The following is a 22,413-nucleotide window of genomic DNA, read 5'->3' on the forward strand; positions in this document are numbered from 1 at the left end:
ATGTCCATAATTAGAACTTTGTTATAATTTTACTTGCTCCTACTTGCATTAATTTTTTGTGTTAAGTTTTTCCAAAAACCCCTACCACCCAGTCTCAATCCCCTGTACCCCTGTATGGGTGTCTGCTTTAAAACACTATCAGTCAGAAAGGGAACATGGCTGGCTGCCTGTGGTATCCCTCCTTACCAAAAAAACAGCACTCCATTTCACCAGAGGGACCAACATGCAGATCCTTTTATGAGTGCACTTCCACAAACAGACAATACAAGGCACAACAAAATTAGAACAAGCAAATTACAATAGTGCTTTGTCCATGTATAGTTGACTTCAGTTACATGTATAGTCAAGTCCTGAATACTAATATGAAGGATAATGCTTTTTTTTAAAATAGTAAATTCAGTGCCTTACAGACATAGCACTGAAGTACACCTTACTGTCTCTGCTGCTGACTAGTACTCAGTGCAGTTCTTCTCCAACAAGAAGCAAACTTGCTTGCACTAGAGCTTCACAAGAAAGCATAAGGCAGGTCTCCTTTCCCTGGTATCTGTTCTAACATGCAGACTGTGCATGCTTACCAACTGCGTTAATATTCCACACTGCTACTACAATGCAAATATAAGGCAGTCTGATGGCCAGTGTCAGCAGCGGCATCTTTCTGATAATGCTGTAGAAGTCTAAACTACTTGATAAAGGCTTAAGGCTTACATTTTTATTGTAGGATTTCTAAAATTTCTTAACCAACTGCAGCATAAGCTGCACTTTTTAGGGGACACAGAATCCAACAGCCGTCTAACTGCTGAAAAAGTAAACTTGAAATACTAACTGATGGCACCAGAAAAACCCAAACCCACAATCACCACAGAATAACTAAGCATCCAAATTAATGGACTTAACTTGAAGACATGAGTAGATTTATTAGGAAAGAAACTTATTTAATATTAAACGTTCAATGACAGAGACAATCAAATTTGTAACAGAAATTCAAAGATACTTTATTTCCATTTCTTGTATATCAAGAAGCTAGGAATAGCTTAGTTGTAAAAATGGGATTCATTTTAGTTTGATTCACACAAATACTAAACATTTATTCTTGTGTTTTAAAGTCCAAGAATGAAAACTTGCAATTAAACACTGAGCAAGCCATGTGTTCAGGTTATGTTGGTTTCTTATCTTAAAAAGTCTTAAAGAAAAAAAGGATACAGGACTTATATTCTCAGTAGCATATGTGCTATTATCAACACATCTTTCTGAACTCTGGGAGGAAACACCAGTCCTGAATTAAATTTTATAAAAAAAAATTTTCTAACTCAACTTTATATTTTTCTACGCCACTACAGCTTTCTTTCACCTCATTTTAAAGCAGATCTTCAGTTTAAGCTGTCTTCCGCTGTCTTCGCAGACTCTTCATGTAGTAGTCCTATAATGCAAAATTTTGGGAAAACAGACAATTAGACAGCATTAAGAGCATTTAGTTTACCATTCCTATATATTGGCCCAGTTGTTAGCTGTCATCTTAACTCTACAAAAATGTCAACATTGAACATGACTGGCTTTAGAAGCAATAATGTAGCATTAATGGTTTAATAATCAACATTAAGTGTTTAAGAGTCCTAGCATAATTAATGAAACTACAGTAACAAATTATGTTGCAAGAAGCTCATTTATCAGCTGTACTCTCCACTGTTAGTTCCTTATTTCAGGAATACAACTAAAGACCTTCTGTAAGAGTAAGAAAGCTATGTCAAAAGTGGGGAAAAAACTTCAAGTTTTCTTTTTAATACAGTATTTGTATTTCCTATTGTTTAGCTGTTTCATTTCCAACAAACAGTTTCTCAGCATACATTCTTGCCATGAACACTGTAATCATTTGGTGGCATCTGTCTTTGTATTTACATTTGCCTTAGAAGTCTGTTATCAGCCATTCCACTTCTCTGTACTATGGCTGACTGCAAATTCTCCTACACAGTAGGAAATATTAAACACATACCTCTTAAAGACTTGAATTGCATTGAAAGTAACAAGGCGATTATTATGTAGTGTTTATTGCATTTTAAACTCTTTAAAGATATCTAATTCTGGGCAGCACTGCATCCCTACATACAGTTGAAAGAAAATTCCATTCTGTTAACATCAGATTTACAGTATTCACACAATACACAAAAAGTCCTTTTCACTATCTTGAAAATCAAAAACACAACAGTAAGCTTAAAGATTACAGGCAACAGCATTCAAACATGGATGTGGGTAGAGAAAGGAGTACCTGGCATGAGTACCTGCTTAGTTTGACTGAATCCTTGATTTTTAATTTGGCTTTTCATGGGCCGCTCACAACACCAACGCTGTGTGAGGTATGGTAGTCAGCTGCAATAATTCATAAACCCTACACTTCCATCAATCCAATGCTACTGGCTCTCGAGTTACAGAACAAACTGCATTAGAATGCAAGGCAATAAAGCAAAAAAACTAGAAACATCCTTGACAAAGAAATACTAGCAGTTTATATGAAAACAAAGTAGTCCAACATGTGCCTCAAATATTAAGTATTAAAGCAAAAGTTTCTGCTGATGTACCAACACAATATGGACTTAAATACAAAAACAGTTCAACTTTTAAAAAAAACGATAACAAAATCCCTAAAAATAAAAAAGGATAATTAATTTTTCTATGGTGACTATATTACAAATATGTCCCAAAGAGGCACACTAATGGGGGCACGAGTCTGCTACAAAATAGCTGAGACAAAACAATGTACCTCAAAATGTTTTGCAGGACTACACTGTCTTTTCCTTCAGAAGGTGCTTTAGTATGTCTTCTTACTTGGCTTAGTTCCATCTTCATCTGTGCATACTTACGCTGCACTGTTAAACAGTAACAAAAAGCCCTAATCAAAGTTTGAAATAATGCACTTACCTCTGTCTGATCTGAGGTCATATCAGATCAGTTTTAATTGGACTGAGTGTCACCTTCAGATTTAATGTCTTCACTGGTCCCATTGACCTCATTCTTAGTATCACTCTCCTTCGAGTCTGTATTTGTGTCTTCACTCTGTTTTTCTCGACTACTGGACTTCATACTACTTTTTTTATCATCAGATCCCCTCTTTTCTGCCATGAAAGAAGACATTGACCATGGATTTCAAAGTAAAAACAAACATTGCACATGTGAGATATATATTGCATACAAAATGGGACAAATTACTTTCTATAGCAATAACAGTAATACTCAAGAAAGTTACAGGAATAGGCTTCAGACTACCATGCTGGAATGCAGAGGGTACAAAAAAAAGGTCAAAGGGGACAGTACAGGGTGGGGAAAAGAGGAAAAAGGACAGACCTCCTAACAGAGGCAGCTACTCAGCTGTCTGTTGAAATATACAGATTGGGGGTAAAGAGGCAGTTGAGAAGTTAGGCAAATGTGTAATTATGGTGCATGGCTTCCTTACTTATCGTGGGACTCTTTTTGTCCCCAATTTTTAATTTATGATGTGTATGGCCTTCTTCAGTTTACAATTCTCATTGAATATGGTTCTTGAAAACAGAATCAGAAAAGAGTGGTGGGACAATGCATCAGTGCATTATCAAATAAATCAATACTTGCCAGTTGAAAAAACCTAGCAACCCCGAACGATCAAATACTTGTGCAAACAAACAATATTGAGCACCAATAGCTTTGAAGGTGGGGATCACCATGACAATCAAAATTAACTTTACTGTATGGTATGTCACAGAAGCTGCACGCTTGTCAGCATTATTAATTCTCAATGTTACAGAAATGGCAGTCACTTTTAACCCACTCATTAAAAAGGCTTGGGGAGACAGTTTGGAAGATACATAAAAAGCACTATTTTCCAAAGGCAAAAGAACAGCAAGATGGGAAGGACCCCACAATTTCATCATGAATTGGAAAAATGACTGAAGAGTTTGCTACACTGCTGAAAAACTCATCTTTTCCTCAATAATTTTCAAAGAAGGAAGGAAGCCAGAAGTAAAAATATTTCCATGGGGAGAAAAACATTCAGTATTAGAGCTGCGTGCCTCATCCATAAATTCAGTATTTGCAAATTTAATAAAAATATCAATTATTTCTGTATTATTTCACACCACAATATTCAACCTTTTTATCAGTAAAGACACTTTGGAGAGAAAAAAAAAAATCCAAAAAACCAACCTCTCGGATGTCATCATACAGAACAACATTCATGCTCTTTTTTCTGATTATTCCCTGCTATCCGGGCAATTAAAATAAATAATATAAATAAATATATATATATATCCCCAACACAGGAACACACAGATCGAACACTCTGAAAAAGCTATTTTAAATAACGTTATCACCTAGACTGGCATAAGACACTTTCATATTCCAGAAGACAAAGTAGAAATTAAGCTTTAAAAGAGAAGCAACATCCCAACTTTTGCTTTAAAACAGACCACCAAAGGGAGGGGTAAAGCCCCCACACAGAAATGAGGGCAACTGCCTAATGAACAGTACTACTGAGTTTCCATCTGAAGCAGCACATCCAGTGCACTGTGCTTGGAGAAAGCACTCAGCGATGTCAAAAAGCTAACTGAAGAACTAGTAATTTTGTATCTGTCTGCCCTCAGTTTTGCAACTCCGCAGGTAGATTGCACTCTAACTAACCTTGTTAAAAAGTCTTCTTTTTGTGTCTTATAGGTATCTCCGATGCACACGTAGATCCATTGAGGAATAGTAGTCTTGTTTCCCCGCAGAGGACTAGTAGTCAGTCCAATAATCTTATCTTCTGTCCTATGTAGATATGGTAGATCTTAATAGCCCTATGGATGTGCAGTGTGCAGGGTTTTGTTCTGTCTTGTTTGTTTCTTGAATTTTGTCAGGAAGGGTAATTTTGTTTAAGGTTAAAAAAGTACTATTAAACTGTGGTACAAAAGATGAAACTCTTCTAAAAACTTATATAGTAAAATAGGTTTACCATAGCAAACCTCCAGTTTGCCAAGCAGAACTGAGAAAGTATATTCAACAAATAGTCCAGCAACTGAACTTCTTTCAACTCCTGGAGTATCTGCAGCAGTTAAGTTCCTCCACTGTATTTTCCATCAATAAGATTTCTTTCTTTAAAAGCACATACAATTAGTTTGCTGTTGAAACTGTGTGTATTATTTCAGCTGTGATCTATTAGGTATAATCACATAATATTAACTTTGCTTCCTGATTCAACACATGCACATTTTTCTGATTGAGTTTGTGTGGGCAACAGATATATTTTGTGAGAATTCTTACCAGGATAATGTGAATGGTTTTACTGTTCAGGGAATGCAAAAATCAGTCAAACATAATACGCAGTATTACTGAGGGTTTGGGTGTTCTGACAGTATTTGCTGAGGTTTAATCACTAACATGAAAACACAATCGCAAATATAATTATTTTTACGTAAGTATATGAATCTAGATTAAGGAAGGTAAAGAGCCAAGTTAAAGTGGTCTGGAGGCATGTTCCAGTATTAACCCTTCATAAAATGAAGGTACTTGCAAAACAGATGTTTTCCTTTCCTTAAAAAAACACCTATTTATTCCACCTACTCTAAAGTTCGTTTACTTGAACAGTAGTTGCATTCTGCTGGTTTATATTAAGCTAATGCTGAGCTGGTGTTTATGGCTAGTGGCTCCCTCCTTTAGCAAGTGTATCCCTGTTCCTGAAACTTGAGTCAGAAATTAAGTGTCTCCATTTTTACATATACGTTTTTCTTACAATCTTAAAGGTCACTGTATTCCACAGTATTTTAGTGAACAAGAAGTCAGGACTTCTGAATATTCAACGTATGGCACTAATTTAATGTTGTGTAACAGTAGGCAAGTCTTGGGCAACTGTGCCTTGCTTTTTTTTCCTGTTAAGATTCATGTTTATAAAGCAGTTTGAGATTTCACGATGAAAGGCACTATCATGAATAGTTACAGCCAGGCCTTTGCTGCTTACTTTTATAACTGCAGATCAATGGTGGATATAAAGACAGTTAGATTCTGAAACCAGTATTCCCAATGTAGCAGTAAATGTAATAAGTTAAGACTTAACTTCTACATTACTTCTTTTTGTGCAAGCAGTAGAGCAGGTAGCCAGCCACACACTTCACATAGCTTTTAGAGGTTCATATATCTACTTAACCACCTACAATGCCACATTGCAAACATGAGGATGTAATGGTGTTTACAGCTTCATCACAGAAATTCAATGCTTGCTTGTTAAATGCTTGCTTGTTAAATACTACTGGTCTGGTTCCCCCCCCCCCCCCTTTTTTTATTACAGATTTTTCCAACAAAGGGAAAAACATAAACTTCTTCAGCATTATAGTCCTGCTCTAAGGCCTACTTGTGTTTCTACAAATGTCATGACTACATAGTCAAAAAAAAAAAAGTAATTGATTTTCCCAGGTGGAATTTTCATCACAGCTCATAGCACCACCTCACTGTTCTCATTTCTGGAGGAAGAAAGTAGCAAGCAGCAAATAAAACGGCCAGCAAGTAAATCAGTCAAGTTAAAACTGAAAATACTGAGATGCTGAAGAAAGTTCGCTAGCTCCTCTATTTATGGAAGGATTAAAGAAAGAACTGAAAAGCTATTAAGCTCAAAAACAGACCAAATTTGAATAAATAAGAACACAGTTATTTATATGCACAGATACACACAGAATACTGAATAGGACATTCTTGACTAAGTACCAGAAATGTGTTCATAAAGTAGGCAAAAAAAGGCACAGTATCAGGTAGGAATAAAGTAACAAATGGACGGATACAGGCTACAATACTCAGTCACTAAGCATCAGTCCCACTGCCAAGGAGCAAGCAGCTAAAAACCACTTGCTTGTAAAGGGCAAAGCAAAATAAGAGAAGAATCGGTGCTAAAGATGCACCACAGAATAAACCAGAAAAATTAAAACGGTCCAAGGAGTCAGGCAAGAAAAATACACAAAGCATTACCAACATTTTTGGAACTAATCTGCTGGATAAATATGAAAAAGTAAGGGTAGGGCAAACAGGCCTATGCAATCCAGAAACATGCGCATAGCACCTTTCATTCCAGAGAACCTCAAAAGTACCTTAGAAACATAACAGAATTGTTTCATCCATTACTGATGGTCAGCTCTAATAATGAAGTGGGGTGGCTGTTTCAGACTGGACATCAGTCAGCACCCCATCAGAGCCACTCGTTTAAGCCCAAAGTTAGTATTACATTCCTCCAGAAGTTTCTAAATACTTTTAAAGGAGGAAATTTAGCAATAACAGTGAATTAGTATTTTTTCACAGAATGTGAATCTCTAGTGTTCCCTCTATAGCTCTTTTTAATCTTACTTAAAGGTAAAGCTTCTGAACACCAGCCTTTGATGAAGCAGTGAGTCACCATCAATGCTGTTGTACATGGCATGTACTGCTATAACAGTGTTCCAAGGACTAATACTGCATTCCTTTGAGACTCACCTGAATACTGACAAAGCAAATCTCACTTCGTTAAAAAAAACACAACAAAAAAAACAACAACAACAACAAAAAAACAAACCACAAAACACCCCAAAAACCAACCAACCAAAACAAAACAACAAGGTGGAAGGATGGGGGGAAGAGCAGGAGGTTGGGGAGAGGGCATGCAATTGTAATTTAGAGCATTACAGAAATTCTGCAAGATTTATCTTGGACTGCATTCATAGATTAGAAAAACAACTTAAAAGCACTGTTAAAGGAAAATAAAGGAAACATGATAGTGCAGAGAAGTAATAGATGGTACAAATGAAAAACCAGCTACCAGTCTCCCGCAAAGCACGTACCAGCAAAGGGTAATTACAGAAATATCTGCTAACAGTAGGAACAGAAGATATTCACTACTATGAAAATCTGATTACAGGCTTATGTTTTCCTAAAGGTAAACAGGTCTTAAAATACATCAAAGTCCTCACACACTTAATTTGCAGACAAAAGTGGTAAGCTTTTAATAACTACTGTAACAGGTAAGAGGTCGACACTGGGGTGCACGTATGCACGCACATACATTAACAATAACTGGAATGAACAAAATGCTTCAAATTGGTTAACAGCAACGTATACAGCTTATAAAACCACATCTGATTTGATGCTAAGAAGAACTTTCAGTCATTCACTGACAGGCTAAGAGCTTTTGAGACTTTAGGGAAAGATTAGTTTCAGAACTTGATATAAACTCAGTCTTCACACAAACATACCTTTTTCTTTTGACTTCCTGTCTTGTTCTCTCTCTCTGCTTTTGCTTCTGTGCTTGTAGGATTTCCGATCCCGGCTTTTCGATCGTCTCCTGTCCCTACTGCGTGACCGATGTTTTCTTTCTGATCTATCATGACTTCTGCTTCTTCTTCGGTCACGACTCCTTAACATTCAGAGAAAATTTCAAAAATGTATATGTCAGCTGGTATTATCCAACTCAGAAGATAAAATAGTAAAACAGTAGCACTTTCTAATACATTTATTATTTGCAGAAAACAAATATTTAAAACAAGCCTTACCATACTGTAAGTAAGTATTTCTCAGTACATGGCTTCATACTGCCTTTGTCATTTACTCAAACATTCAACGACACAGCTTAAAAATATCTTATGAATTAAAGGTAACTTAAGGAGAAAAATTATAATAATAAAAAACAAAACAAAACAAAAACCCACCCCCGTTCTTCGGGAGCATTTGCCTACTCAAAGCTCCCTCCTAAGACCACTTCTACCACAATGGTGTCATCTACTTCCAAAAATGGAGAGAAGACAGTGAACATGCAGCAAAAACTTGCTTAACCTTAGAACCAGTAAAGTGTATTCACTTAAGAGAGAACAACAGTGAAGCTAACAAATGAGTGATGTTACCCAGGCTGACAGATCAAGTCCCCACAAGATTTTTACATTTTGGAAAGTTACACAAAAACACACACACACACACACGTACCTGCTTCGCCTTCTTTCTCTGCTTCTTGATCTTTTGTGGTCTCGTGAACGGCTGCATCTTCTGTCAGATGTTCTGCTTGAATGTCTACTCCGCGAACGACTCCTTTTACGTCTCTCTCTATCACGAGCCCTCTCTTTTTCCTTTTCTTCTTCTTCACGTCGCCTCTTCCTTTCCCGCTCTTCTCTTTCCCGTTCCCTCTCTTTCTCTCTCTCTTCTCTTTCTTGTTTCTCTTTTTTTAACCTGTCATCACGGTCAGGTTCTTCTGTTCTTTTTCGCAACTTTTCCTTAAGAAAAAGTTCACAGAAAGAAATGAAGATTACTCAAGATAAATCATTCAATATAACTTAGTTTATACATTCTGAGGATGTAGAAGCTTAAGCTTTTAGAAGATTACAGGTTTTTTTTTCAAGCAAAAGACAGCCTACATAGAAGCACTTTCTAAAATCCCTGAAACTGAAATCCTTTGTCTTGCAGAGCTTTTTTCGCTTGTCATTCTCACTAGAAGAGGCTGCATTACAGTTCTTTAGTAAGGCCACAAAAAATTCCCACCTGAATTTACATCTTTGCTTTTATCTAGTGTAATCACATACAACAAAGACGTCAGTGCAAACATAAGACTAAATGCGCAATGTAGGATTCCATCTAATTTTTATGTACCATCTTTGGAGTATTTCACCCATTTGAGAAAGTCTACTGGACAGCCTTTTATTTACTCTAGGAAGCCTCCAAGCAATTTTTAAATGTTCAATAACGGAAGAAGATGCTTACTTTTAAATCTTCTACAGTAGCTTTTATTTTGGCATAACCCATGTGCTGCTTTCCCATCAAGTGGTCATCTACCCTGGACTGTGCATCTCCTACAATTAAAAAGGCTCCACAAACTTCACAAACTTCCATTTGCTTTTCTTGGGCTGCAAAGCTCTCAATTGTCTGCAGAAGAAAAATATTTCATAAAGCAAAAGAAAACTTTTAGTCAGAAGCCAGTGAAGAGGTTTAGAACTTTATTGTTACTGTTGTCAAATCCTAGGCACTACTGAAAACTGAAAATCATATCTGCATGCTTTGTCTTTGGAGCACTGCACCTACTAGGCTACATACACCCATTCCACATAAGCCACAAGGAAAGGGTCAATTAGAAAACACAGAAAACAAACCTTATTCCTCACTGCAAAGGATTAATATGTATATAGCCTTATCTGTAGCTTCCTTGCAATCTCAGAATTAAGGAAATAAAAATTAGTTTTCTCTTAAGATTATTTCTTTGCCATCAACTAAAATGTCTGGAGCTGCAGAATAACCATGGAATATGTCTCAAGGAATGAAAAGGCTAGAATATCCCATGGAGAAATATAAAAAGGAATGCTGGGCTTCTATTTAAAAGGATGGTAGTCAAATAATTCACTGTTTCAAAAGACATACGAGAAATACACTGAAATTTCAACATAAACCCAAGTGATTATTGCTGTGCAATGTTCATGAATCATATAGTACGGATACAGTCACTGCTGCCTGCAACATTTAAAAACCAAACCAGGAATCACAATCTGAGCATTATATTAAACATCAAAATACAATGTTTAAACATAAGCTCCTTTTTATTGACAGGAACTTGCTACTTAACACATTATCCTTGGCTTCTGTAGCTCTCAAAATCAGACAGATGCTTGTCTCTAGTCACAGCCCTAACACAAGGGCTTTCTGTAACACAGTCAGATTAGTAATTCAGTAAAATAACGTTGCAGAGGCTACATGGCAAAGTTTAACTGAGACTTGAACTAGAGTAAGATGCAAGTTCACCTCCAGGACTGCTGTGTAAATAATTTCATAATTTGTGTGCAGGAAACCCACTCTTAAGGTAGCATGCTAAATCAACACATTGGATTAACACACGTACACGTCCTGTTATTTTCTAATAAATTCTGCACAGAACTTGCATGCCTTCAATGTAAGGACAAGGTTATTAAGAACATTCCGTTGCACCAAATTTTGAAATAAGTCTGACAGAACTACAAACACATTACTTACTGAAGTTGTAGACCTCAGCAATTCTCTCTCTTCCTTTAACTGTTCAACAAGTTTCATCATTCCTTGTGCCTCTTCCACCTTCCCTTCCGAACCTAGTTCTTCAATCTACAGGACAATAAAAAAACCTCAAGTATAATTTTTAATCAAGTAACAAAGGCGAGAGGTCTCTGTTACAGGGGGAAAAGAACCTCACCTGTTGTAGAAGTACATCAATTTTGTCAGTTAACACCTGAATCTTCTCTTCATTTTTACCAGTAGGTCCCGCTCCCTGCCAAACAGTACAACAGTACAAGTGTGTCTTTTTGTTTTGTTTTTGGTTTTTTTGTTAAAATAGCTTTAAAACACATGAATGTATGTTTTCTCATATTCCAGAGACACTTCAGGAACAACCTCCTCCTGCCTCTTCTCCCATGAGGACCTACTAATCATAGTCTAGTCTAAGATAACACTCCACAACACAGTTTACTCCACTCTTGCCGAGTGAAGCAACTTCTACTCACACTAATTCCTCCTAAATCAACAAAAACATTCAAGGCCCTGGTCCATAAAAGGTAAGACATCTGAATTCAAAGTCCTAAATTTAAACTCTGCAACTGCCAGACAACTATTACGTATCTTTGCAGAGACTCAAGTATGACTTAGCTGTTCCGTGGACTCTGAAATTTAACTTCTAAACATAAATGCAAAAAGAATCTCACTTTATCCCAAATGTACTCGTTAGTAGTGTCCTCTCTGTAGGCTGCCAGAATAGACTTGTATCTGCTTCCCCCACAACCTTTGCTCTACTCCACAGCCAATAAGCTCTCTTGACTGGATACTGTCCACGGCTCCTTCTGAAGCAACTGGACTTTGTACAGAACAATTAATTGGGGTAGCAAAAAGGAGCAAGGCTACCCTAGCAGTCATGAAACTCTGAGAGCACAGGCCACACTCACTGCTCCAAATCCATCAGGGGACAAGAAAAAAAAATTAGTGGAGTAAACACATAACATTTTTCTCCCAGTCAGTTTAAGCTTTTCATGAACAGCTGTCTAGTATGCAGCTTGGAACTGAGAAAAGTTGCACAGACACATTTCTTTCTCAAACTTCCATGATTCCATCGCTGCCTGCCAATGATGGTGCTGGAGCAGAAAGAGACCACTGCCTAAGTATGGCATCTGACAAAGGCATTTAGCTCTATCAGCGGCTGAAAGACCCAGTACTTGCCTACTTCGGTAACATCACCGTGATACAGCTTATGAGTGGAGAGAATGAGGAACATGCAACTAAGGGAGAGAAGGTAAACTGAGGTTAACAGGGTAAAGACAACACTTGACAGGATTAATGTTCCAGGGCAGAGAACAGATACTGATTCTGAGGAAACAGAGACTAGGGAGAACAGAGAGGGACTCTTGCTGACTGTGGAGCCACTTGGTTTGCCCATAAGGGCTAGATGCAATCTGCTGGCTAACAGATGAAGACACTTATCTAACGGGAATCCTCTGGAAAAAAATATATACCTTGTCTCTTCAGGTAGAAGAGAGAACATGAAGACACTATCTAGAAGAAAAATTGCCTCAATGATTCTTCCAGACTTACCCCAGAAGACTGTTGATTCTGTGACAGTGCCAAACGAGCATGGCCTCTTCGAATCCTGCGTTCTACCTCTGCAAGTAAGCTTTGTAAATAGCGTAAAAAGTCTCTTTCATAGCCCACTTTCATAAAACGAGAGCTCTTCTCATACCTGGTAAAATATTTTAAAAATGAAAGCTCACATCAATCCATAATATATGAAAAATAAATAACAAAACCTGCAATGTTATAAATTCTCACTCAAGGTAAGAGAATATTATACATTTAAATAAATGTTTACATAAATCAAAAAGCAATTAGTTTCTCATGGTTGGGTTGCTTTTAAAAAATTTCAAGCACACTAGAAACACTATTCGCATTAACATATCAACCAACATACTTACTGTTTACGTAGATTTTCATCATGAATTTTTTCACAAGGACCTAAAAAGACCACACAAAAAGCTTGAGCTTGCATTCTTGAATGCTGTATTCACATTCCACCAGCATTTGTTTGTGCACCATGATAGAACAGAGCTATAAACACTTCCCAAGAACTTTCATGCCTGCCCTTCTGCTTCCTTTGCTTGGGATTTGAAAGACACATTAAAGAAAAAGAATGACAATATGGTTTAGCAATTATAAAACCAAAGGAGATTCTGGATGACATATAAAGTCTTCATATAAAACAGAATTTCCAGATCAAGTTCTACACTGGTAAAACTACACAAACAAAGTAATACTTTAAACACCTGGGGCCTTAAAAAAGAAAAAGAAAAATGACATATGAAGGGTAACTTCATTAAGCACATTCTAAGCTCCAGCCAGTGTTCTTTGTAATAAACTGGCTACTTAAAACGTTGATCTTCAGAATAATAAAATTAGGACGTATGTGGCTGGAGTTCATGAAGGTAGTCACGTTAAAATTCATCACCTTCCCCAGTCTATCAAACTCTTCAAAGGACTTGGAAATTAACGCTGAGACAAGAAGCCTGTTTCTCCTAGTTACTGTCTCCAAACTACATGTTGTCCGCATACCGTCGCTTGAAAACTGCTAGTAATTTAGAGATGGCCTTCAGTAATAACTATTACAGTAAATGAGTCTCTAAAGTAAAGAAGCTCAATAATGGTTTTAAACTGAAAGAGGGTAGATTTACATTAGATGCAAGGAAGAATTTCTTTACTGTGAGGGTGGTGAGGCACTGGAACAGGTTGCCCAGAAAGGCTGTGGATGCCCCATCCCTGGAAGTGTTCAAGGCCAGGTTGGATGGGACTTTGAGCAATCTGGTCTAGTGGAAGGTGTCCCTCCCCATGGCAGGGGGCTTGGAACTAGATGATCTTTAAGGACCCTTCCAACCCAACACCCCACTCCCCCTCCTGAAAAAAAAAAACCAACCGATACCCAACCAACCAACCAACCAGCATACTCACACAAAAATAAGTTAAAACCTTGCCCAGGTAGAATAAACCAAACTAGAAGCCAATGCTTCAGGACAAAACCACCTCACACCCAATAATTTAGCTTTTTAGTTTTTTCACTTAGAGGAGGTAGTATCTGGAATAAACATTGCTCTTACCATACTGTATCACTGGCAATCCTTTAAAAAATAAAAAAGCCTATTTTCAAAGTGTTTTGTCAGAGCACTAAACAATAAAAATGTAGTCTGCAAACAAAAGTTCAATTGTAATTACATACAAGTGAATAAAAATGACACGACTTACAGACTTACCTAAATCAGAACGGGTATTTGTAAATAATTCAGCTGGGCAAAAGCCACAAAGGTAGTATTTACAAACCTGACAGAGGAGAAGAAAGAAACAGGCATCATTTTTTTCCTCATGAACTGGCAATTTTAGGTAATCACTTCCATTTTCTAAAATATAGTGTAAAAATCCCCTTTGTACACTGCAAAATTTCTGGAAATTTTACACACTTACTGCTACCAAGTAACACAAAGATGGTGTAAGTGCTACAAGGTGCACCTTAACAACAAAACACCAAAAGTCTTACTTTCCACTGCAATAATAGTATTTCTTAATTTCACTGCTAAATATTTAAGATTACAGCAGCGTCATCTATTTGTAAATACTATATAGTATTTGATATTTCCAAAGTAATTAAATCCAATTGGACTATTAAAAAAGTTACACTGAAATTCCTTAACCATGAAAACCTACAAGGGTAAGGATGTCTGCCATGGAAGCAAGTTCCTCTTAGCCTGTCTATAACAACTTTGTATTCAGCCTTCATTTCTTCAATGCTACCGCCTTGGAGAACAGGAGCCATCAGCATTCAAACATAAGGTACTGCCTCAAGAATTCTGATGTCAATTAAAAGACTTAAGAACACATACGATGATAACCATCCAAAAGCTTCCCCATTCCAATGCTTTTAAAAATTCCTACTTTAAGAATGATATGCAAAGAGACACTGTATACCTCTTAAGGCAGACAGGGAAGACATTCATTTTAACCTGGTTTCCTGCCAACTAAAAAAGGGGTTTGTTTTGTTTCTACACAGCCTATTTTTACACTAGCAAGTCAGGTTCTTTTTGATAACAGAAAAATACCACCAGGAAGTTAGCAAAAAACCAACCTGTTAGTCTAGCTAGTAAATACTTAACATATGATGGGATAAAACCAGCTTTTGTTAAAAAGATTATTCACCCTCACCTATGAACATAGGCTTAACTAGTCATGTTGGTCAGTTCTTGAAGTTTGTAATAAAGAAATCTCCTTCACAACAGCCCAAAAGACAAAAATCAGAAATACTTTCACCCGTAACTTCATAGGCAGTCTTAAATAATTAATTCTTCAACAGACCCTTCCCCTAGACACGACTGCCATTAACTAACGTGTCAATCCAAAACTAGCCTGGACATTCTTCTAACATCTCTTTTATGTTGCACCAGTTCCCAGTATTTGGCAAATCTAGTAATTGCTACTGCATATTACAACCTAGTTCTCATACTCTCACATATACTGCGGACAAAGATTTGCGACATATTATTTCCTAAGATACATTTTGAAGTATTTTAACAAATGGGGGTGAGGAGAGAGACCCAAAACCTACGCCACACCAACACCTCACTGAAATGCCTGTGACACCAGTTGATCAAACTAGATCAGTCCAATTTATTTTTCCATGCTAACTGTCAGACTGCGAATCAGACTACAGAAGTTAAAACTGTACTGACTGCTTTACAGATTACACAGAAAAACAATCAAGCTTTCTACTAAAAAGCCATGGACACAAAAAACCCAAACAAACAAATATCTTTTACTATATAATTTGAATACTTCTCCTGTGATCCAGGTTAGGACACTGTGGCACCTATTTGAAGCAATTTAGCAAGAATAGTTAAGAAAACACCACACAAAATCACAAATTTTTTTCTCCTCGGGAAGCAAAGAGAAAGTTACTGGACAAAATGTGGTTTCAGAATCGGTTCTCTTCTCTGAAAGCTGCAATATCCCTTGTTTTAATATCAAGTTTTTTCAAGGGAGCAGTTTCTGAGATGAACTCCTGCACTAGTCAATAGAAATACAATTTCTCTCTACATTCTCTCTCCCCTCCATTTTCTCATCCTCATATCCAAGCATTAGGTCAATGAAATGGCAATTCCCCCCATAAAATTTCAGGGACAAATTAGACAATTTCCTAAGACACAGAAAGCACAATAATTACAGCCTGACTGTATTATGCTGTAAAAAGAGTTGTAGAACGTCTTCTGTCAGCTCAAAAATTACGCCAACTGGCCTGTAACAGTTTTGAAACAAGTAGCAACAAAAGGAGCAAAGGAAAAGTTATTAGAGGCAGAAGTATGATGAAGGGAAAAAAAACACCACAACCGAAACACCAAACCCCCAAACAACAAAACAAACCAACATCAGAAATAATTAAAATGATTTTATGAAGCAGCACTGCTAGGAAAAGCCTCCTCTTATGAGCTGATGATTACAGCCCAAAACTGTAGTAACCAATACTAAAATATGCAGCTTAAACGTGTCACATATTGTATTAATTATTTACATACTAAAAAAAACAACAAACCCTCCCCCACACACACACTGAAAAGCTGCAGTAATTTTCCTCTAACTAGCTCTGGATGTTATGGTACCTAGTGAACTACTTGACACTCTCTCCTAAGCAGCAGCCTGCAGACAAATACTCAGATTAGAGTGGTTCAGAACTAGTGCATCTGCAGCAATTTTCTCCCTCTCTCATACCTATTTCATTATGCTCTTCAACTGATTTTACTTCAACAGAAAAACATGACTTGAGAGAATCTTGAAAGGAATCACTGTGGCTTAGCTTCACCGTGTGCTACATTTGCCTTGACAGGCTGTAGATGCCAGTCAGCTGCACTTACAGTCAGTCTTAAGTGATCAATGATGAGTAAGAATAGAAAGGGCCAAGAAACGGCTGAAGAGTCACAGGGCCATTAAAGGACTGAAACAGAGGTGATACGCTTCAAATGGCATTACTCATCCATGGCTTATCAGACTGCTGCACTTAGCACAAGCCAGAAGTAATATGGAAATACATTCCCTATTTGCAGAAACAGAGCAACAGGCAGTTTAGGATGGATATTTACCTATGCAGGTAACAAGCACTTATTCCTTTTTGCCGAATTATTCTGATGACTCCGCTACGAAGAACATGTAACAGACAGGAATGTTACTGTCAAACTACTTCAGCAGGATTAGCCATAGCTTGTGTCTCAAAGCCTCCAGGGCCTCACATTTTGGTAAGACGCTAGAACGAATATAGACAGACACTTGGAACTTTCCACTACTTCATCTCAAATTCACTAACCCTTGAAATCTCTTGGAGGTGGGAAAGTAGTATCCTTCACCTCAAATTTGACTAAGCTGACAGCAAGAATGGCTAGCTCTTCCAGAGTCTGTGAACCAATTCAAAACTTTCCTATATAAACAAACTATTGACAGCTCTGTATCATTAAGACTTCTACACTAACATGTTGCTCTTCTGCAAGAAATCATTTACTGATGGACAAGTATCAGTACAACTGATTATGTAAGCAAATTCCTTTAGGCAGACAATTCCTAGTAAAAAGGCTGAGAATAAAATCCAGCAGGTTGTGGCTTACACACCAGAACCTAGGAAATTCCTTCATATAGATGAGTTCTTTGAAACCATTAGAGTTCACATTCATCAGACATTTTATGAGCAATGCCCACCCAGCCAAAAGCAAACAAACATAAGCCCTTCTCCCAAACCCCACTCTTAGAGATAACCTTCCATTATTAGTATTCTTCCAAAACAAGTAAAACTCAATTAAGCCCCCCTTCCCCTCATCCCCTGGAGGATTAAAATCTGAGATTCTATCTAGATGCAAACCAATGTTTGTACTGGCATTAAAAAACCATAAAAGTGTAACACATCATAAATAGCTAATTCCATCAAATCAGATTTTAAATACAGAACCTACACTTTGAGAAACTGCATTCCTATCAGAGATAACTGCTCACAGTCATTTGTCCATAACAGCTTTCCACCCCTCCCCACTTTCTGAAAACACTGAATTTACCTTGAAGGAATGAACCATTACAATTTCAAAGCCTTATAAAAAGCATGGGAAGTCAATGTTGGGCTTTCTTATGCTACAGAACAGCCTCAGAACTCTTACACAATTGCTGTTTCCACATGAACTTGTTTTGTATAGGTGGCATATTAAAGCAAGAATGCGTGAATCAATAGTTACTGTTCCAGAAATATACTTTGTCTATGGATATGACGGTAAGCAGAAAGACTAAAATATATGATACTAATAATTTCCTCCTGCATACAAAACAGAAAGCCTTTATGCCAAAACTAGAATCGATCATCTAAGGACAGGCTGCAATACTGAAATATACAGCAACTGGGATTTCATTTTTTTAAGATTAAAAGCTTTAATCATATCAAAGTTTTAAAGTAAGATCTTAAGCTCTACAAAAGGCTTTACAATACATGATCAACATGTTTCATTATAACTGCAAATAAATGCTCAGCTATCTGAGCTTCTGCTTCCACACCTTCAAAACAACCTACTCCTACCTTGTATTTCATTGCACCTTCCATATAGTTTTCAATAACCACCTAGATGCAATTTACAAATTATAAAGAAAATAGAGATGACCTTGTTTTGATAACCTTCCATATCTAAAACTGATGAAATGTGACACAAAATCTTAAACTTCGGTATGAGTACAACATGCTCACTGAAAAGGCTACATGTTGATATATCATCTAATTTTACAAGAAATGACATTAGCATATGTATTTCATTTGAAAAGCAAAGCAGCAGTCAAGCAGATGAATTAATGTTACTATCTGAACCTTATCTGCATTTCCTGTCTTTAAAAACACGTCAGCATTGCAAATTTAATCTTTAGGTGATGTAGGAAGTCAAACCGAAACACATGTTTTAACAGCAGTAAATTTTTATTTTTTTTTTTACGAACTCGTCAGTTGACTATAGGAATCTATGAAAACATTCCTTTCAGAGAGGTTGCATTTAATTACAGTCCTATAAACTTCATAAATAAAAGCAGGAGCAGAGCAAACAGCAGCAGTTCCTGCAAGACTGAAGGCCCAACCCTAAGCTGGTAAATTTCCCACTGGCCTTAAGACACAGGACAGCTCTCCACTTTCTAAATTGTCAAAGCAGGACTGGGAAGAAGACACAAGGCCCCATTTCTGAAACAAAACTGAACAGCTTAGAGACAGATTCCTAGGGTTACAGTCAATCTCTTCAGCCTAAAATTGAAAAATTTGTTCACCTGAAGACGAAGGAAGTAATCTGAACTTGATTAAAGAGAATGAGGCAAAAAAAAAAAAAGAAAAAGAAAAAAATCTCTCTCACCTTAAGAAATAAACCAAATAAAGCAAACCAATCCCCTTATCTATTCTACCTGGACCAACATGGCTCAAGCCATTTACTTCATATTTCCAAAGCTGAACAACTCCTTCTTACTTTCAGAATCAAAAGAAAATATATAACTGAACACCTAATTGAATAATGATATATGGTTAGTAAGAGAGGTCTGGAAATACATTAAGAAGGTCATGAAAACTTTGTGAACTCACAACCTCCTACTGATGTGCACAGCTTACCTATATAGCAGCATTTTTCAAGTGGATAGGGGGTGGGGGGAGTTCCTTGCACTTGCAAAATCTAAGACATTATATTTGTCCTTATCTCATGTGTTCCGAGACAAATTAAAACATGTATTAGCCATCTTTAAAATAGCATAACTCTCATCTGAAAACATGAAATTCCCACCTCTGTAATTAAGACACAATTTAGAACAGTCAAAAGCAAGCATTTCTCCCTCCTCTCAACAACATCCCAAGAAAATGCTAAAGGGGGGGGGGGGGGCTAAATGCTTTTTGCAGCTTAAACCACAGAAATCCCTACCACACAGGTAATAAACAAACTATTGTAACTGTGACACTTTAACTTATACCGTAACCCAAAAAATGTATCACGAACGAGGAAAAAAAGTGTTCATCTCTCCTAAAGAAGCAGCTATAGGAACTTTGTAACTACCACTGATTTTTTTTTTTTTAATAACTTACAATACGACTATGATGGGTGTCACTAAAAGTCATCATTCATATTAAAGCTCAAACATAGCTGGGAGAAACCCCACTCCAAAATAATTTAAAAACTGTCGTTTGAGCTATTTATTGCAGAAAATTAACGAACAACCACACTAATAAAAAATATGCAAGTACTACTACACAATAGTACTGTTTAGGTTAGCCCTCCCCTGCCCCCAGGAACTGCAGAATTCCTTTGAGGAAGGCCAGAAGGAATCAAGCTTTTGTTATCAAAATCCTCCGTTGCAAAAGTTTTACGGTTCTTCCTTGCGCTATAACCTCCAGATAGTTAAGTCAGTACGTCTGTACCCTTCTGTTTCCTTCCCCAATACCACACTCCGGAAGAGATCCAGAGACATCTGTCTTCCAAACTACTACCATTTGCCTCATCTCCCTTCGTGCAAACCATCAGGCTTCCATCCAGAAGAGCAGAATTCCACTACCCCCTCCCCCCATTATTTTTCTTTTTCCCCACGGGAGATCTCAGCCACCAACAGGCGTCTTGGAAAACCCCTATTCCCGTTTATCGACACTCCACGGAGAACACAACCTCTCCCCCTTGCGCCGAAACCCAAACACAAGGCCTCTCCCCTCCCTCCCAGCAGCCCAAACAACAGCGCAAGCCCTCTCGCACAGCCTTGCTATGGCGGGATCCTCCTCCCTCCCGGCCACTCGGTTCCTCCTCCTCCTCCTCCTCCTCCTCTTAAGGCTCAGCCAGGTTCCCGCGCAACGGCCCGGGCCTAGCCCGCCCCGCGGCCGCCATGCAGGAGCCCCGCACCCTCGGGCTCCCCACGAAGGGCCCGACCCGCACCCCCGCCGAAGTCCGGGGAGCCCCCTCCCCTACCCGCGGCCAGCACCTCATCCCTTCCCCCCGCCCTCGGCAGAAGGGTGCAGGCCCGCACCCGCGGTCCGCGTCGCTACGACAAAACCCCGGCCCTGCGAGGGGGATGGGAAGGAGGGAGGGAGGGGAGAGGCGGCTCCGCTTCACTCACGCTCTCATGGTCCCACCGCACGTTGCTGCGCTTCTCATCCGGGGCCAGGTTTCTGTCCCGGCCCATAAGCTCATCTAGGAGCTGGGCGGCCGATATCATCGTGTCCTCCTGGCCGAATCCCCCCTCGCCAAACACGGGCTGCTGCTGCTCCGCCGCCGCCTCTCCTCCCCGACCGACCGCGCCGCCGCCGCCGAGAGTGACAGAGACAAAATGGCGGCACGACTCCTCGCCCTGCCCACAATGCAGCGCGCGCCTGCTAACCGCCTCTGGGGCCTGGCGGAGCGCGGGACGGGCCCGCCGCCGGCCTGGCGGGGTGGGGGGCGGCCGCCGCGCTCCTCGCCCACCGGGCGCCTGCCGCAGCCGCGTCCCTGCGGAGGCCGCGACGGCTCCCGGTTCGACGTGGCGGCGGGGAAAAACCGGGACGGGGCTGGTCTCCTTCCTGCGGCCCGGCCTGGGGGTGCCGTCGCGTGCGCGGCCGCCGAGGGGGCCTCGACGGGCGAGGAGGCGCCGGCACCGGGAAATAACGCCACAGAGAAATACCACACACGGGTGCGTGGCTGGCTGTGAGGGACGCCAGGTGCCCCGCTAGGCCGGTGTCCTGCCCTGTGGGGTGTCATGGCGCTGGGACGCGGCCCAGGCGCGCGGTGTGCTTTGGCGGGAGCCTTCACCGTGAGCCTTCGCCGTGCTTTGCTTGGCGGGAGGCAGAGGACTGGGGCCTGGGCGGCAGCTGGAGGGTTATGGCGGTCCCCTCTGCTCCCTGGCAGGGTCACGGGCACCGAAACCATCCCTGGTGTGCAGTCGCCGACCGCCTGGCTGCCTCCAGCAGTGGAGTTCTACTGACACGTTGGGGGGAAAATAAAGTCCCTCAGATCTAATACAAATCTTACTGTTTGGTCTTGGAACCCGTTTCTGCTCGTTTTGTTGGTTTTTTTTTTCCTTTTTAGGAGTGACTTTGTACCTCATCTTTACTGACTTTCGCATGCCAATTTTCAGCTACTTCCCGATTTCTCAAAATCATTTTGAACATCCTAAGTGCATGAAATTAATTACATTTTTAATGAAATTATGTATTTTTTTGAAGAGCTTGAAGTCTGTACTCGTGCTGATCCTGTAAAACCCACAGGACTCTCAGCAGCCTCGCTCAGCATCACCGAGGGCTTCATGCAAATGCCAGCGTTCCCTGCAGAGTTTCCTTTCGGAAATCTGCCCGTAACACCTCCATTAGGCAGCGCTGTAAGGCTCCACAAAGTTCTTTCACGCTTTGTAATGATTTAACAACCCACTGGAACTGTTGGAAGAGTGTAA

General features: G+C 39.3%; 1 protein-coding gene across 7 annotated transcripts; it reads right to left on the minus strand.

Annotated features, from left to right (window-relative positions):
• Positions 1-894: 894 nt before the first annotated feature.
• Positions 895-21,839, minus strand: LUC7L3 (LUC7 like 3 pre-mRNA splicing factor). Of its 7 annotated transcripts, XM_075044438.1 has the most exons (13): positions 21,109-21,839; positions 14,235-14,301; positions 12,909-12,948; positions 12,532-12,676; positions 11,147-11,221; positions 10,954-11,058; positions 9,697-9,858; positions 8,929-9,212; positions 8,205-8,365; positions 2,964-3,104; positions 2,753-2,858; positions 2,274-2,339; positions 895-1,417 (listed from the first exon to the last, which is right to left on the minus strand). In XM_075044438.1, exons 1-12 carry the CDS (start codon positions 21,205-21,207, stop codon positions 2,315-2,317), a joined length of 1,410 nt encoding a protein of 469 aa, XP_074900539.1. In that variant the 5' UTR covers positions 21,208-21,839; the 3' UTR covers positions 895-1,417; positions 2,274-2,314. The 7 variants fall into 7 exon arrangements, 5 of the variants coding, with proteins under 5 accessions (XP_074900539.1, XP_074900538.1, XP_074900540.1 ...); XR_012652687.1 differs by having other exon boundaries at positions 2,274-2,858; XM_075044437.1 differs by having other exon boundaries at positions 895-2,339.
• Between the last annotated feature and the right edge of the window lie 574 nt (positions 21,840-22,413).

The sequence above is a fragment of the Buteo buteo genome, chromosome 13 (genome assembly GCF_964188355.1).
Source record: "Buteo buteo chromosome 13, bButBut1.hap1.1, whole genome shotgun sequence".
NCBI classification, from domain to species: Eukaryota; Metazoa; Chordata; class Aves; order Accipitriformes; family Accipitridae; genus Buteo; species Buteo buteo.